At 50.7% G+C, this 17,459-nt stretch overlaps 6 protein-coding genes across 6 annotated transcripts; 4 read left to right on the top strand and 2 right to left on the bottom strand.

The window, feature by feature from the left end:
* Nucleotides 1-504: 504 nt before the first annotated feature.
* Nucleotides 505-4,057, top strand: ARB_04468 (uncharacterized protein; the record flags this gene model as incomplete). The annotated part of the gene is made up of 6 exons (XM_003017540.1): nucleotides 505-669; nucleotides 744-844; nucleotides 913-1,050; nucleotides 1,106-2,681; nucleotides 2,743-2,931; nucleotides 2,993-4,057. 6 exons carry the CDS (start codon nucleotides 505-507, stop codon nucleotides 4,055-4,057), a joined length of 3,234 nt encoding a protein of 1,077 aa, XP_003017586.1.
* Nucleotides 4,058-4,607: 550 nt separating this feature from the next.
* On the bottom strand, nucleotides 4,608-6,055 carry ARB_04467 (glucanase, putative; the record flags this gene model as incomplete). Its single annotated transcript, XM_003017539.1, has 3 exons — nucleotides 4,608-5,404; nucleotides 5,481-5,854; nucleotides 5,985-6,055. The coding sequence occupies 3 exons, from the start codon at nucleotides 6,053-6,055 to the stop codon at nucleotides 4,608-4,610; spliced, it is 1,242 nt and encodes a 413-aa protein (XP_003017585.1).
* Nucleotides 6,056-8,389: 2,334 nt separating this feature from the next.
* ARB_04466 (uncharacterized protein) lies at nucleotides 8,390-9,076 on the bottom strand (the record flags this gene model as incomplete). Its single annotated transcript, XM_003017538.1, has 1 exon — nucleotides 8,390-9,076. One exon carries the CDS (start codon nucleotides 9,074-9,076, stop codon nucleotides 8,390-8,392), a length of 687 nt encoding a protein of 228 aa, XP_003017584.1.
* A 428-nt stretch (nucleotides 9,077-9,504) lies between these two features.
* ARB_04465 (uncharacterized protein) lies at nucleotides 9,505-10,816 on the top strand (the record flags this gene model as incomplete). Its single annotated transcript, XM_003017537.1, has 4 exons — nucleotides 9,505-9,535; nucleotides 9,719-10,008; nucleotides 10,055-10,370; nucleotides 10,563-10,816. 4 exons carry the CDS (start codon nucleotides 9,505-9,507, stop codon nucleotides 10,814-10,816), a joined length of 891 nt encoding a protein of 296 aa, XP_003017583.1.
* A 368-nt stretch (nucleotides 10,817-11,184) lies between these two features.
* On the top strand, nucleotides 11,185-12,951 carry ARB_04464 (extracellular serine-threonine rich protein; the record flags this gene model as incomplete). Its single annotated transcript, XM_003017536.1, has 4 exons — nucleotides 11,185-11,314; nucleotides 11,350-11,770; nucleotides 11,874-12,016; nucleotides 12,119-12,951. The coding sequence occupies 4 exons, from the start codon at nucleotides 11,185-11,187 to the stop codon at nucleotides 12,949-12,951; spliced, it is 1,527 nt and encodes a 508-aa protein (XP_003017582.1).
* Nucleotides 12,952-15,829: 2,878 nt separating this feature from the next.
* On the top strand, nucleotides 15,830-16,741 carry ARB_04463 (DUF821 domain protein; the record flags this gene model as incomplete). The annotated part of the gene is made up of 1 exon (XM_003017535.1): nucleotides 15,830-16,741. The coding sequence occupies one exon, from the start codon at nucleotides 15,830-15,832 to the stop codon at nucleotides 16,739-16,741; it is 912 nt and encodes a 303-aa protein (XP_003017581.1).
* Between the last annotated feature and the right edge of the window lie 718 nt (nucleotides 16,742-17,459).

Below are 17,459 nucleotides of genomic sequence, written 5' to 3'. Positions count from 1 at the left end.
AGCTTCTTGTCTGCTAAATAATATAGGAATGTACAGAGCTTCCATTTAACCTAGTAAGGAACTAGGGAGACTTCTCTAGCTAACCAATAAACTAGTTAACTAGACAAAGACCATATCTATTAAAACAGTCTGCTATAGGCGCTTATTTCTCCCTCTTCTGCTGCCCTGGGTGCGCTGAGTTCACCCCCACAAAGCCGCATAGTCAGGCCCTCTCTAGCTCTAGCTTTGAATATTTAGTTAACGAAGCTATTTATGCCTAACTAAAAGTTTAGTTCTATCGACGTGGTGGGGTTGATCAATATTGATTTAACTATCAAAAAAAAAGAGAGAGACCGGACCCTCTCTCTCTCTCTCTGCCAGCTCCCTAACTACCCACTGCATTAAAGAAGCCGTCATCCTCTCAGCCATTCTGGAGAGACATCTTGCTATGAGCGTTTTGCTCTCTTCAAGGACCTGACAGTCTTTCTCTTTTCATTGCCGTTTCTGCTTCGATCTGGTGGCATCATGCAAGTAGCTATCGAGGTACCAGGGGAAGCTAACCCACTGACCCTTCCAAACGTTATACATGCCTTGACGACGGCGGGCTCTTCGTTGCCTCAGCAGCGCCAGAGCGGAACTGCACAGCTTCAGGAATGGGGAAGACAGCCCGGATTTCACTCGCTATTACAGGTATCTCGTTCTCCCCGCTCACACTGACCGACATATGACGGATGGCTAACAGCTTCTCCTTAACTTTTTGATAGGATGTCTTTACCGACTATTCCACTCCCTTCGAAGTTCGATACCTCTCAATTATTCAGCTAAAGAACGGTATAGACAGGTACTGGCGGAAGACAGCAAACAAGTATGCCTCTGTTGTGACAGGCTGTTCAATTTTGGTGGAATAAGCGCTAATATGGGGAACCGATGTAGTGCTCTCAAGCAAGATGAGAAAAATCAGATCAAGAGAAGAGCTATAGAAGCTGGAGTTGTTGAACCTGCATCTCAACTTGCCTTGCAGAATGCCCTGATTGTGGCTAAAATATTGCGGGCAGAGTTCCCTCTTGAATGGTGGGTTATCCTTTTTAGTATTCCCTGGAGAGCATGCCTGACAATCTACATATAGGCCAGAAGCCATATCTGAAATAATAGAACATCTTCGAGCGTCCATCCGGCCCGGAGCCAATCCAGTTCAGCTCTCCCGCACTCTCTTGATCCTCCTCCAGGTAATTAAGGAACTCTCTACCGGACGATTAGAAAAAACTCGAAGGGGACTACGATCTGCGGCCCCCGAGCTGCTCCATATTGTTGCAAGCATATACGTCGATAAAGTGCAAAAATGGGGCACATTCTTGGAGTCTGGCGGGGACGATGAAGGTGGTGCATTAGAGGCAGTTGAGCAAAGTCTCATGTCCCTCAAGGTCATCAGACGACTAATAGTCGCTGGCTTTGAGAACCCAAATAGAGAGTCCGATATCTCGGGATTTTGGACCCTATCCTTAACCCATCTCGGAAACTTCTACTCCTTAATTCAGAGGCAGTCATCTACATTGGCCTCAGAAGTCGAGAAGTTGATTGGGAAGCATATAATCCAGCTATCCAAGCTTCATTTAGAAATGGCCAGAACCCATCCTGCGCCCTTTGGACTGCTCCCACAAGCTGTTGATATGGTTAAATCTTACTGGGGGCTGGTGGTTGAACTAGGCAAAATGTACGGCTCAACTGACTTCTCTCAGCTCAAGGTTGGGATGAATGGTGATGCAGATGACGACGAGAAGCCCCTTTTGGAAAAACTCGGCCTCAAGGCCCTCCTGCTTCTTCGAGCTTGCGCAAAAATTGCATTCTATCCCACGAACACTTTCAGATACCAAAATCAGCAGGCTAAGGAGGAGAAAAATCAATGCGTTAGCTTGATGAAGTCCGAGATCTTCAACGAGGACTTCGTAGTCCAGGTCATGGAGTTACTTGTTACCCGCTTCTTTGTCTTTAAAGCCAGTGATCTCAGGGAATGGGAAGAAGAACCTGAAGAGTGGGAGAAGCAAGAAGAAGAGATCACAGATGCCTGGGAGTTTTCAATTCGGTCATGTGCCGAGAAGCTATTCCTTGATCTGGTTATCAATTTCAAAGAACTGCTCATACCAAAGCTGCTTAATGTGTTCTATACCTATGCTAGTAAGTCGAATAACGGTATAGTATGCTATAAAAGTGAACTAACCGACGATGTACTAGACCCCCAGAACAAAGACATCTTATTAAAGGACTCTCTTTATTCCGCTGTTGGCCTTGCAGCTGCATGTCTGGAGAATCACTTAGACTTCAACACTTTCTTGGTGTCTACACTCGTACCAGAAATTCAAATCCAGGGTCCAGGCTATAATATCCTTCGCCGAAGAATTTCTGTCATACTCGGACAATGGGTTCCAGTGAAACCAAGTGACATTGACAAAGCATCCGTATACGGTATCTTCCAACACCTTCTGGATAAGAGTGACCCCATGAACGATCAAGTTGTTCGTGTAACGGCTGGTAGGAAGCTTCGACAGGTTCTGGACCCATTCGAATTCTCTGCGGAAGTATTCCAACCGTTCTCAACGTCTATCCTACAAAACCTAATGCAGCTTATCCAAGAGGTCTCTCTTAGTGAGACAAAAATGGCACTACTTGAGACTGTAAGGGTTGCAGTGGTAAAAATGGAAAGCAACGTAAGTCCAAGGAATCTATATATTGATAGTAGATAATTATACTTACCAGTTTTCATTCTAGATTACCCCTTTTGCGGATCAAATTGTATCCCTTCTACCAGGGCTTTGGGAGCAATCTGGTGACGAACACTTAATGAAGCAGGCAATATTAACACTCCTGTCATCCCTAATACACTCTATGAGAGAGAACTCCACTAGATACCACTCCATGATACTACCCCTTATCCAAAAATCGGTCGAACCTGGCTCAGTAAGTTTCCAAGCTCCCTTATTCTCCAAGGTATCACAATAACACTAATACTGGAATCTAGGAATCTCTCGTCTACCTCCTCGAGGAGTCTCTAGATCTATGGTCTGCCGTGCTATCCGAAACTCCAAATCCACCATCTCCTGAAATTCTAGCCTTATTCCCATCTATATTTCCCATCTTTGAAATTGGGAGCGATGTTGTACGACAGGCTCTTGAAGTCACTGAATCATACATCCTTCTCGCACCCCGAGAATTCCTCGATGAAAACGTCCGTTTCCGATTGTTTGATATCTTCAACACTCTCCTCAATCCAGATGTCACCCCCCGAATCGGCCTAGTCCCTCATCTTGCGGAGCTGCTCATACGTACAGGCGAATCTGCCTCCGAAGAGAACAATGAGAATGTGTACGGCGCCATCGCCAAGTCCATGCTAAGCACTGGCTTCATGGAGACGCTTCTCTCCGCCTTATATGGCGCATACCAGTCCCGCCAGACAACGGGGCCTAACAGGAAGCAAGCCACCATCTACGGCGTGGCTGAAACCGACCACCTCTCAGTCCTCGCACGGCTTGCCCTCGCTTCCCCACGCAATTGTATATCAGCCGTAACATCGGCAACCAGCAGCTCCTCCGAAGAGCAGACATTCACCTGGATACTAAGCGAGTGGTTCGCTCACTTTGACAATATTGGAGATGTCAACAAGAAGAAACTGCATACTATGGCTCTTACGCATTTACTAACGGTCAACGGGCCTTCATCTCCGGCGCCAACATACTTACTGAACAATCTACAATCCTACCTAACAATCTGGACAGACTTGATCACCGACCTATCTGAAGGGCCCGAGGTAAACCCTACCGACGCTCGACACGGCGATTATCTTGTTTTCGACCCCAGTGAGGCTCAGGGAGAGAAATACCATGAATCCGAGACCCCTGAGACTACGCGTCGCCGCGCATGGAGCGCCTCAGACGCAATCCACAAGATCAATTTGAGGGAATATGTGGGGCAGCATCTCCAGGCTTTGGTGCAGGTTTGCGGAGGAGCTGATCGGTTCAGGGACGAGTGGTTGGTGAATGTGGATAGGGAGGTTGTTAATGGGTTTGGGCAGTTGGGGATCATGTAGATGAGGTTGGAGTTGGAGTTGAAAAAAAAAACAGGCAACTGTTGTATCCACCGCCCGCGGCCCATCGTCCTCCACCGCCACTCAATATTTTCCAACGATGACTTGACCTGCCTTGTTTCTTTTTCTTTTTCTTTCTTTTTTTTTTTCTTCTCTCGCCCGTTTTTGCTATCGAATTTATAGTTACGGCTTACGAATACCCAGATAAAGAAAGAATGAATAAACGTCGATTAGCTAGAGGGAAGAACACTGCTTACGTTGCTTGGTTATACATGGTAGTCTTACGCCGTAGTATATCATTTGATCTATTAAGCAGAATCGGCATCTTGAGCTTGGGTTTGACTGACTGATCGTTCAATATAATTGTCTTGTCTATCTGCTTGTACTAATTAGTTTAATTTACTGTACACAGAAAAAAGGGGATGGTGGATATAAACATTATCCCAGTATCCAATGCTAACCTATACCTATAACTAATGATGAATTAATGAAGTGTAAAAAAGAAGGGAAAGTAAAAAGACGTCCGTCCTGCGCCAGCCATTATCCTACCCATCTAGTTGCACTGGCCAAGGAACATCCTGGAATCAAGAGGTTGCGGGAAAAGGCCGTTCGAAAGCAAGTCGTTAAGGTCCCAGCCAGGAGAACCGCGCTCGGTCTTCCATGTCCACCAGAACCATCCATGGCCCTTGGAGAAGGAGTCAAGTTGAGCCTCGATGTAGCGGCGGGTATTAGTCTTCTCTTCATCAGTGAGCTGAGAAGCAGAACCTCCGGTCTTGCGGACACAGCCGTTGGGGACGGCAGTCTTGGGGTCTGAGTCCTTGTGGGTGCCGTCGTATCGGGCTCCCTCATGGCGGCCGTTGAGGTACTGGGTGCAGTCGGTCAGGGCACCGCACCATTCACCAACAATAGCGGGGATGGAGGATTTGGCGAGTTCATCGTTGCCGAAGTCGCATGCAGCCTTGACGTGCTGATTGATGTCCATGGCGACGAGCTGAGGAGAGAAGACTTGGTAGTGGTGGGTGTCGATGATGGTCTTGGCCCCGACGTCGAAGCCGTTCCACTTGGATGGACCCATGAAGGCATCGGAAATGACAACAGCAACATTGGGGTTGGCGCTCTTGACCTTGGCGGCGCCCTGGCGGTAGTAGTCCTTGAGAGGTTCGACTTGGATGCCAGCCTGGGGGAAAGGCTCGTTGATGAGGTTGATTTCGTCGACAACGCCGTCCTTCTTGGCATATCGCTGGATGAGAACGTCGAGGGCTTTGTAGGTTTGTGCCACAGTGTCGCCCTTTTGCCAGTTGGCCGGGCCCAGCCTGCCGCTGTTATCGAAGCCGTTTTGAGATCCGGGAGCTGAGAAAGTCAGCATATTAAAAAATAAAAATGTATGTGATATAAAACATGAGATACTATGTAAGCGTGAACGTACCACCGTGGAGGTCAACATTGACCTTGAGACCAGAGTGTCTGGCCCAGTCGATGGCAGCATCCAACATGTCTACCTGGCCCTGAACAAAGGGCTCTCCCTGGATGGGAGCGACGGCCCAATATCCGATTGGGATGCGGACATGGGTGAGTCCTGCACCTTTAATGCGATCAAAGTCTTTCTGCTCCATGAAGGTGTTCCAATGCAGCTTGAGACGCTCATGGGCACGGTGGCCGAGAGCTGCGCTGAGCGTCCATTCATCCACTGCGCTGTCACCTCCTTCTTCAAAGATACCCGGCGTGATCCATGGTTCCAACACCAGCCATCCTCCCAGGTTAACGCCGCGGATAAAATCGTCAGCAGCTCTTGGTGATTTCCTATTCAACGTCAGCATAAGTCGAAAACAGAATGCCCTAGGTAAAAAGGTAGAGATGGGAAGAAACGAAATTCAAGATTCAGGAGAGGCAGGGGGAGGCAAAAAAAAAAAAAGGAAGAGGGTTTGCTCACCAAACGTTGGTAACGGGGGAGGCAACACTGAGGCCAACCAGTGACAGGCCGAGGAGAGAGCCAAACTTCATGCTGGCCGGTATATATAACACACACAACAAGTATATCGAATAAGTTATGTGTGTGTATATATAATCAATTTAAGGTGAAGGTTCCCGAGGTTCTCTGAGGATGCTGTAAAAGTATCAAATTCATCGACAGGAGACGCAGCCCTTCTTATGCCCTTCCCACGCCAGGCCCGAGTTCCTCATCCATGACCCACGTTTCACGAGCAAGAACGATCGGCAATGGCCAAAAGAAGGCAAAACAAAATCCATCTCCATCGAAGTGAAGATTGCTAGCCAGTCGTGTGTGCAATGTCAGATCCAGCGTGGGCCGGGGGAGGGTCGGTCTGGGTATCATCATTCTCGATGGATATCACATTGCTGAGGCTGCAGATCATCGTGCATATGGGCCGCCTTATTGGTTCTGGGGCTGATAAAAACCGGGTCGTCAACCTTTTGTGCCCATTGTATCGGACAGCCGAGGGTGGCACGAGGCCATTTTGCTCCATGGAGTCGTTCGGATTGGGTGTATGTAGGTAGTTTAGTGGGTGGTTCTTCCAAGGGTTTTCCCCGGATTTTGGACAGGAGTACGCCGTAACCCAGGGGGGTAAGCCTGGCAGGAAGGGGGCCTCAGGCTGCTGGACATGGCATGGCAGCCATCACAGCGGCATCTCGAGCATCACAGACACCTCATCCGTGGGTTGCAGCCACCCAGCTCACTGTCGAAACGAGAATGTTTGTTGAACCGCCCCAAACTTGTATTATCTTTCAGGGGCCGATGGAAACGGGGGTCGCCATGGCTACCAGACCAGGCCCAGCCTCCAAAAACACCATCTGTAATCCTTGTCCTTTTCTCTTTTTTGGGTCTTTTTTCCCCCTTTGCTGCCTTTCTTTTCCTTGTCACTTCAAAATCATCTCTCGCATGCCTCTTGGTCTTCACCATATGCGGCAAAGAAGACCGTCGTCGCCGTCCTCGTCTTTGACCTCCGGAGGCCTGCAGGGCGTCACGCGCCCTCCAGCCGTACCATTTTATTGCTGGGCCATTCCTCCTAAGACTCCCGTCTCCGGCCTTTCCCCCAATTGCGGTGGGCCAGCAGAGTGAATGGACTTGTCCCGTCGTTGGGTAGTTGTTTTCGGGTAGCCCCCTCCTCCCCTCCTCCCCCTCTTCCTCCGCGGTAAACTATTGCTGTTGTAGTTGTTGTTGTTGAGGTCAAAACAGCCATGATCGTCGACGGGATGGCGGCTTAATGTGCATCGCAGGCGACCCCCGTTGGATCCACGTCGCCGTCACCGTCGGCGCCAGCATCATGTGTTATGCTTAAACTTAGGTCGATGTGACTTGATGCATGTCGAGTGTTCGGATGTATGTACCCCAGAGAGCGACGGGCGGCCATGCGGTGAAAGAGCGTCGACGTCATAGACATGGCATTGTTGTAGTCAAAAGGCAGCGGTCTGGATATCTATCCATCGTAACGTCGGCCCAGCCAGCAACGGCAGCCGCAACGGGTTGATCAGGCGACCAGACGGACGGACAGACGGGCGAGACAGGACAGCCGGTTGCAGGACGTCCAGTGGCGACCTTCGTGACCAGCGTGGAGTCGTTGCTCGTTGCTTGCTGTTGCGTCGTCCTTGCGGCTGGAGGTTCAGGGCGTAGCAGCGCAGAGTGCAGGCAGGGCGCAACAAGGAAAAAACGAGTAGTAAAAGAAATGAACAATCAAGGCACAGCCTGGCAGGTTGCGAGATGGGTTTTTTTTGGTCTCAGAAGAAGATTTTTCCCCTGCAGAAGAAGGTCGAAATCCTGTGTGCTCTTTTAACTATTATTGCGCCGGGCTTGGTGGAGATTTGGAGGATCCCTGGGCTATACGAGCATCATTCTCTTCGCCCTTCCTCAGTGAAGGGATTCTCAAGCAGGCCGAGTCTTCTGCTGCTGAGCTTGATGTCTCCAACGATGGTAAAAAGGCCATAAAGACGAAGGCTAGATATCTCTCTTTTCTACGGCTTCAAAGGCGTGATGTGGCCTGATGCTGCTAAGCGACTAGTGAAGCGATGCAAGGCCCTGGCCTAACTTAGGCCTGCAGGCGGCCGTCCATCTATCTCTATGGCCATGGATATACTATCTGTTATTGACTTGCATTATATTCATTGCGAGTTACACACATCTAATGGGCTGACTGGCTGTTATTTCAAACTCGACTTGCGGGAGATGGCCGTACAAATGCAGGGCAGTTGACTACGGGATACCAGTATTTCAAACCGGCTGCCTGTTGTTCCCAGTTGCCAGCAGAGGGGAGGATGGATATACAGGCACAGATTATCAGAATAGAACAGGTACGGTACCCTGCATGGATGGAGCCCCCCCGTTCAGTCGTGCGTCTCTCCGGACAACGGCGTCGCCTTCATCGACGGCCTGCTCTCAAATCGCTCGAACCAGGCAGCCAGGCGCGGCCTGCCCTGTCGAAAGTCCTCCCCGACGCCGCGAAACAGCAGCCAGCTCAGCGCCGTCGCCAGAGCAATATGGCCAACATGCACTGCTGCACCGTTGTTGTTGTTGTTGTCGTCGTCGTCGTCCAGCTCCCGCTCCAGCCAGTCGAAGCTCTCGACCAGCTTGCGGGCCAGGTTGGCGCTCAGTTCTGGGTAGCGCAGCTCCTCGGGCCGTCTGGTCGTCTCCCAGCGGACGGCAATGCCGACATCCGCTAGACCGCTGGCCACGGCCTGGATGCGCAGGGCCTGCCACCTGGCCTCACCCTCGCGAGGGATCAGAGGGCGTCCCTGGTGGCGGGTATCAAGGTACTCGCAGATGACATTGGAGTCGAACAGGGCAGAAGTTGCCTCTGGGCTTGGATGGTCTGCTTGGTCTGCTTGGTCTGCCTCTCCACGAAGCAGAACTGGCACTTTTCCAAGGGGATTCTGGGCGTAGACTTCAGCGTTGGCCCGCATGGGGCTTGTTTCCTGATGGACCACCTGGATGTCTGCTGCGAGGCCGGCTTCGTGGGCGAAGACCAGCACTTTGCGGGCGTAGGGCGAGTGAGTCTGGTAGAGCAGCTTCATCTTGTCAGTTGCTCTGCGTCCAGCTTGTCATACCAGACGACGGGTGAGGGTGACTCGAGATATAAAAGCTCTGGAGGGGAGCCTGTAGACACGAGGCCATCCTGGGGTATCTGGTTGTCTGTCTGTCTGTCTGGTCTGGCTGTCTGTTCTGGTCACCCCCTGAGCTGCCCGTGTTTGTTGTGGCTTCGTCTGGCAACCCTAAGTTCGAACCGAGTCGAGACACGCCCTTCTGAAACGTCGCCAGTCGAGCTCACCTACTGGCCGGTTAGTCACTAGCAGCGTTTGCAGTCAGGTATACGAGCAGAGCAGAGCAGAGGGTGGAATATAAATACGGCAGGTCAAGTCGCCTGGGGGGGTGTCTCTGGCCTTCTCGCTCACAAATGATAACCGATAAAAAGTTATGAATAACAGATAATAATAATAATAATATGACACGGCAGCTCCTCAGAGGTGAACTATGTATGTATACTGCTGAAGCCATGCGTTTCATCTGTCGACATGTATCAGCCATCAATCTATCTTTGGGCTCTCTTGTTGGCCGAAGCATGGCCGTCGTTCGCCGTCGACGCCGTCACTAACTCCCCCTAACCAACGAATCTGTTAGTTACATCCGTTAACTATGATTATTTAGTTATCCGACAGTTATCCGTCCGTGTCCAAAAATAACCAAACCAGCCCAAGTGGGAACTTTCGGAGAAAAAAAAAAAAATGGCACACGGAGACAACCACAAGACAAGGAAAAGAAGCAAAAGGAGGAGCAGAGAGAGAGCAGAGAGAGCAACGGCCAGCGTGCATGCAAGGCATCTTTGCAGCCTCCTTTTGCCGGCCGTCGCATCCGTCCTTCTCCTCCTCGTTCTCTTCCGTCTTTCTCCAGCAGCAATAGCAGCGTCTTCTATGGCCGGAGTCAACGTGCATGCATGAAGCGAATGATAGTAAGGATAACGTCCTGCGCCCCCAGCCGCTCGACCCAGCGTACAGGAAGCCCACTCTCGCTCCCCTAGCTCATCATCTCCATCGGCATCACCATCACCACCATCACCATCACCATCATCATCATCAATGCACATGGCCGATGCGATGTCTTGTCGGCGTCTGATTGGGGCGAAGCATCTTCTCTCCCCTGTCCAGGACCGCCCCCCTTTTCCCCCTAAGCACCGACGCCGACGACGACCAAGACATCATCATCTCGACGGCATCTCGAAAGAGCCTCAGAAGGATGGGACTCGCTTTCCTTTTCTTTTTCCTTCTTCTTCCTTCTTCTTCTTCTTCTTCCTCCTAGGCGGAGTGATATACTGTAAGTAGAGTACTCCGTATATGCTTCCCACATCTTCCGCTCGGAGGGCGGCGGGCACATCATCGGCCATGGGTGCTGAACCATGAGCCATTGGAGCTAGGTATCGAGCCATGGGGCCCCCTGGAGTCGCTACCTGGAGTCTTTGAAGCCATGTCCTGTCCAGTCTGGGGGTATACGGACACACACATATAGACATGGCCAGCAGCATGAAAGAAAAGCAAAGAGAGAGAGAGAGAGAGAGAGAGAGAAGAGAAAAGGAAGAAGAAGAAGAAAAAGAAAAGAAGCACAACGTGCCTGTCCCTGGCCGGGCTGGCTGTTCGACTGGACAGGATAAGATTAAAGCCTCATCGCAGGAGTCTTGGAGAGCCTGTTCGCATCGCCAGACGGGCGACCTGAGAGACTTGATAGGAGAGGCAGGACGGAGTAAACGAGAGATATCCCCCTGAAAGCAGCTACCAAACCCCCCCCTAACAGCCCATCCATCCAACCCCAAGCCGGCGGTTAGCTTTGCATCCACCGTCATCGATAAGCCAGGCAGTCAGTATAACTAGTAATAATAATAATAATAATAATAAAATAACAAGAATTGTTCGCATGACCTTTCCATCCAATGCGAGCCCAAGCTGCCATGTAACCCTTTCGTGCATCGGAGCTTGCCTGGCTCACCGTTGGCGCCCTGCATCCCTGCCGGGTTCATCGCTATACCACTGCCGACGGACATCGAAGTAAGTAAGTAGTATGGGAGAAAGAACTCCGTTGGCGATAGAAGTAAATGCATCTCGCTCTCGTATCTCATCGCATCCTCCAGTGAGACATGCTTCTTGCGGCTGATCGAGATGCCCAAACCCTCCGTCTCGTCGCCTCCGGCCAGTGCATCCCAGGCAATAATCGCATGATACGACCCTTCCATGCGACGATGGAGTCGCATCCTCCCTCGTCGTCTTGTTTCTCTATTATTATCCATCTGGGCCTGGCCTAGCTGCTGCTGCTGCCCATCTTAGCGTCTCCAGCTGGCACAAGGCCTGGGAACCAACCCGCTGCTGGGCGCGAAGGAAGCCCACAGCCCAATCGGACCAGCGACCAAGCGACTCTCTCTCTCCCACTCCCTCTCTCTCTTTCTCTCTCTATCTCTCTCTCTCTATCTTCTTTACTCTCTCTATCTCACTCTCTCCGTCTTCTTCGTCTTCTCCTCTACTATCCTACTATCTTCTATCAACTCTCTGTAATCTACTCTGTAATCTTCTGTCTGTTATTTACGTATCGTCTCGTCACAAACAAGGAAAAAGAAGGAAAGAGCGAACCTCATCAAAGTTTATGCAAGGAGGGTCCCTTCCTGCTAAGGTAGCCCCACTTTATGCCAGGGACCAGGGCCCTTCCTCCTCCTCTGATTGGCTGTTCTGGTGGGGCATCTCATTTAACGCGCACTAAGCCCGAAGCGGCCATCACTGGACAGCCTCGCGAACGCGGAAAGTAAGGCCGCACCAACACTTTTGACACCCTCAGCCTCTTTCTTCTTCGACTTTATAAAAACTACGCCGGCGTCCTCGCTCTCTCGCTCGCTTTTTCTCCTTCTCCTTCTCCTTCTCTCTTTTCTCTCTTCTCTCTCTTTCTCTCTTCTCTTTCTCTTCTTCAAGTCAGCCAACTCAGTCGCTCTTTAGACTCATTCGCTCGCTCAGGTCCTGGCCTCGCTACGCTCTAATAACTAAATAAAAATACCCTTAATCCTTCCTATACCCGGGTCTCTCCAGATCTATACTCTGATACCAACAACAACAACTACAACTACAACATCACCACCAAAAAACAAGACAAGATGAAGGTCACTCTCGTCGTTGCTGCCCTCGCGGCCGCCGTCTCTGCCGTCACTCCTCCAAACTACTCCCAGCCTCCCTCCGGCAACCCCATCGGCACCCCAGGCCTCCACGAGAAGGTCCCTGTCGGCCAGCCCTACACCATCACCTGGCAGGCAACCACCGAGAGCCATGTCTCCATCATGCTCCTCCACGGCTGCCCCAAGAACTGCAACCCAGTTCAAACTCTTGCTGAGAACATCCCGAACTCCGGCAGCCTCTCTTGGACTCCCAAGTCCGACCTCACCGGTGACGACTCCTACGGCCTCATGATCGTCGTCGAGGGCACCGGCCAGTACCAGTACAGCACCAACTTCGGCATCGAGAACCACAGCCCCAAGCCACAGCCACCAAAGTCCACCACGCCAGTCGAGAAGCCTACCTGGACTCCCCAGCCCTCCAAGCCAGTCACCCACATCGTCGAGACTTCCTCCAGCACTCCCGTCCCCTCCGGCGGCGTCATCACTCTCACCACCTCCATCTGCCCGCCATCTGCTACCACTTCCACTGTCCCCGGCGTGCCCCAGCCAACTGGCAGCGCGCCAGTACCCGGCACTCCTCACCCAACCGGCGGCAACCCTGGACCAGCTCCAGCTCCATCTGGCTCCGGTGCTCCCGTGCCACCACCAGCCTCGACCAACACCCCTCCACCATTCAACAACGGTGCCGGCCGCGTTGGCGCTGGTTTCGGTGCCGCTCTCCTCGTTGTCGCCGCTGCTTTTGCCATGTAAAGAGAATTGCTCCTTTTCTTTTCTCTCTTCGATAAAATATGTATTAGACATACCAAGATCAGCCTCATGAACCGTGCGATGATATCTCTCCTACTATTACCACTACTACTTCTCTCACAATTTCTCTTCATCTAACTATTACTCTTCTTCTTCTACGCTGCTCATAGAAGCGCGCTTTTTTTTTCTACTCCGTATCTAGCACAGCTTGACTGTCCTTCATCGACTTTTTCTTTCATACCTCTTCCGCTTCTCATGATGGACTGCACAAAAGTCTGCTTTCCTTGTCCCTTTTCCTAGCTCATGTCTTCCTCGCCGTATGTATGTAAATACTAATTACTTAACTACCACTTTCTACCGCTTGCCCACTCAATTGTCCTTGGTTCTCGCTTCCCCGTCAGGTTCCCTGCAGATACCGCGTCGGCTATAGGGCTAATCTCCCTCTCCGTTTCATCGCACCCAACGGCCTCCTGCCTGGCCTTGCTTCATCCTGCGCCCTACATCACACATACACACACACTTACACACATACATACATACATACATACATACATATGATGACACCCTGCCCTTTTCAACGCCACTGTCGCACAACCCACGATACACACTCTCTTGAATTAAGCTTATCGCTGACATAACCTTAACCGCAGCCCCCTCAAGCCATCCCCAAGCCCCCTTTTTTCCTTGCAGTATAGGCATGTAACTCCATACTCCATCCAGAGATGTTCATTTCGTCATCCAACAACCGCTGCCCTAGCTCCTGTCGATCGTGCCGATCTCAAAACACCCTCGTCCTCTCCCTTTCCTAACCCACACACACTAAAACTGTCGGATCTTCCCCCGCCATTCAGCTTGTCAGCGCAAGGCTGTCTCCATAAGTATGTATACATGTACTTACACTTACCACCCGACTTAGGTTATGCTCCTTGTGCTGCTGCGGCCGACTCGAGCGGGAAATACTTACGGTATGGAGAAGCACGTTGATCGGGATAGACAACTATCGTTTCACTCCTTTGTTGCTCGTATATTCTCCTCCTCCTTACTTGCTGATTGACTTACGCCGTAAGACTGTGTGTAAGCGTTTGTCTTTAACCCCCGTTTGTAAATATGCCTCCTTGTGCTCATACGCCGTTTGTCGCTGAACGACGCCAGGTAAATGAAGCTCACAGGCTGAAACGGCTTAGACGGTACGTTAGTAGCCAGCGCGACTTGGCTTTATTTCGTTTCTGCGCTGGTGTACCTGGGATCACCCCTTGCACCTACGGTACTCCGTACCTTAAGTATACTTACAGTAGGTACTTACAAGCTTACCCCGTATCCGCCCGCCAGCTCATGAAGCGCCCGCCTGCTTTTGCTTCTCTTTGACATCCACTCGACGCTTGGCTGGGAAGAGCTAAACCGGCGCACGGCTACTGGGCGGTCTTGGGACGGAGATGAGGATGTAGATGACAATCTCAGTCGTCGGGCCTGCCGACACACGAGTGACTAAAAGCTGGTTTAGTCAGGGTTCGGCTACTGATGTCTGTTCCGTCGTCCTTGGTTTAGCGCCGCTTCATCGCCTGCAGGGTGAGATGAGATGAGGTGGCTGTGATTCTGCGACCACGGTCTAATAATAAATAATGTCGACTGATGACTGATCCCATCTCCTTGAGACAGTGGCTTCTGCTGTGCGATGATACCATGTGCGTGCATGAATAGGGAACCCGACCAGATATAAAACATAGCGCGAAAAAAAAAAAAAAATTTTTTTTACTGTCTGTCGGCTGTCCCCCGTCTGGCGTTCTGGACAGTTTGTTGTGTGATTCTCGAAGGGTATCCCTGATATCGTTAAATTATCGGCCTGGCTGCCGGTTGGAGGCCCGTCGGCTAGTGCGACACTTCATGCGCCCTTCCATAAAAGAGAGCCGTCCAAAGAGTTGGAACTCCCTCGACTATCCTCATCAAGCTACCTGTTCCACCAACAATCATCACAAACAATGACCGTTTATGGGCATTCCATCCAGCTGCTGTCCTCTTTCTATCCAACATCAACCCTATTTTTTTGCTTCACGCGCAGCCCGCTGAAATCTCGAGGCTTCACCACGCTTTCCTTAGGGATACGAAGTGAGTTCGTTGAAACTTAAGCTACCACACCAAGTTGGCCTCCCACCACCAGTCACAGGTGAGGACAAAACCACTTGCTTCACTGCGACGTATCAAAAATCGCACCGCCAAATCCCTGGAAAAAATCAAGCTCTGCCAAGGAAATTTCGCCACACTTTGCTTGCGTCAAAAACTCAAAAGGCGCCACTATGGTCACATGATTTAAGCGCGGGCGGTCCATGGATCCCATGGGGAAAAATGATACTACCTAGGCCCCTTTACAAGAATTTTCCCGTCGATTGTCTTTGCGATGCAGTCAGGGGTTCGTTCTTCTCACTCATGGCGTCGTCTTCCGTCACATAGCTACCCAAAATGGACGCGCAGACTCCTCCGCATCCGACATCTGCAGCCCGAAAGTACCGCAGGCGCACCGTCGCCGCCAGCCTCCTTTTAGCGCTGGTGTTACTTTGGTGCCAACTGCGCGGCTATCCCAGTCCAATTACCGCCCCTGCCAGCTGCCAGTATCATGCAGCAGACCCTGGATGCCAATGGAATCACAAGCGGGATGCCAACACTCTTGTGCTCGGCGCTGAGCAATGTCAATCGACTTTTCCAGGCCTTTTCGCGGAGATTGATCGCGCGAAACAAGAGCGGGTGCAGCGCCCTGTAAGCCTCGCAGAAATCGATTCCGTCATACCCAAAAACGGATACATCCGTGCGATGATTTACGACCAACAAGTAAGAAAGTGTCTTTTTGTCAATAAAGAAAATATAGTAATCGTGCGAATTGGGGCTAACAATGTCGTTGTTTAAGCTCTACGTTATTGCTGTGAATGGAACTATATACTCCCGAGAAATTGCGACGTTGCACGCTCTACACCGAGCAATTGTCTCCTCTCCCGACCCGCTCCCAAATATAGAATTCGTCTTCAACACCGACGATAAAGTTGACCCAGTTGCGCAGTGGGGTTACGCCCGGCGCGAACAGGATACAAACCTATGGCTTATGCCTGATTTCGGATACTGGTCCTGGCCCGAGACAAAAGTTGGAACCATGCAAGAAGTTCAAATGGGGGCCGAACGGGAAGAACACACTTGGTCCTGGTCGAAGAAAATCCCCCAGCTTTTCTGGAGAGGCGCCACCATGGACCTGGAGGTCCGCGAGAAGCTTATTCAAGTCACCAGGGGCCAGCCATGGGCGGACGTCAAGCCGATAACATGGCGTGATAATGAGAGTATGCAGAACGATTTGAAATCAATGCCCGAACACTGCCGGTTCAAGTACCTTGCTCAGACCGAAGGGAACAGCTACTCCGGGCGCTTGAAGTATCTCCAGAGCTGCAACTCGGTTGTCATTTCTCACAGCCTCGAGTGGATCCAGCATCAGTCTCCTCTCATGAAGAGCTCGGGCCCAGGCCAGAACTATGTAGAGGTGCGGAGGGACTGGTCGGACCTACGCGAGAAGATCAAGTGGCTTGAGGAGCACGAGCAGGACGCAAAGCGGATTGCACAGAATAATATCAAAACGTTCCGGGAACAGTACCTTACACCCGCTGCGGAAGTTTGTTATTGGAGGCACCTCATACGCTCTTGGGCAGAGGTGAGCTTTGAACCGGAATTTTTCAAGGAAGTTGATGGTAAAAAGGCCTGGCGAGGAGTGCCCGTTGAATCCTTCCTGTTAATGCAACGACTAGAATGGGATCCTTATTGATTGGATGTGCTATGATTTTATTATTGAACCGCTTAGACGTTACTTTCCTTTTTTTTCCTCTGGTAGATTGGACGTTGGTATATATGACTTTGGGATATATCAGTTGATTTATAATGTCATTTAATAGATGTTGGTAGATATGATTCAACAACCTAGATAAATCGAACCTTCTCGGCGATTGAATTCCTCACAGACGATATCTGGAATCCTTCGACATCAACGATCTAGATCTAGTTATACTCATGGATTTTATATGTTTCACGTGAGAAATACGGTACCTCACCTGTATTTGATGCAGTTTAGCCAATAAAGACCTTACCCAAATTTCAATAATGGAATAGATATGGTACTCCAACGAGCGGCCGTTTATACTACGTGAGTCTTGACGGTAATAGCACCCAAGGTCTCGTTGCTTGTTGTTCTCGTGACAAATGCCTGGCTATTCACCCTTTCTCTAGCATATCAAGGGCATACGAAGTGTTCGTCACTTCAATGTCTCTTATTTGGGCTTTCTCCCCCCCGATTAACACGCATTCCTAGCATTAGGACACCATGATGGCGGAATATGGTACGGATCAGAGGCGCCCCTGAAGGATTCCCCGAAGATACGAGCCTTTTGCGGCCAGGAGAAGCCGCATTAGCCGTGCATAATAGACATGCAGCCAAATTACAAAAGGTGGTCACTTGGGCAGTTCCCACTGACAGGAGCCATTATCTG

This window comes from Trichophyton benhamiae, assembly GCF_000151125.1.
Source record: "Trichophyton benhamiae CBS 112371 chromosome Unknown contig01293.0, whole genome shotgun sequence".
NCBI classification, from domain to species: domain Eukaryota; kingdom Fungi; phylum Ascomycota; class Eurotiomycetes; order Onygenales; family Arthrodermataceae; genus Trichophyton; species Trichophyton benhamiae.
This window is presented reverse-complemented; position numbering and strand designations above follow the sequence as displayed.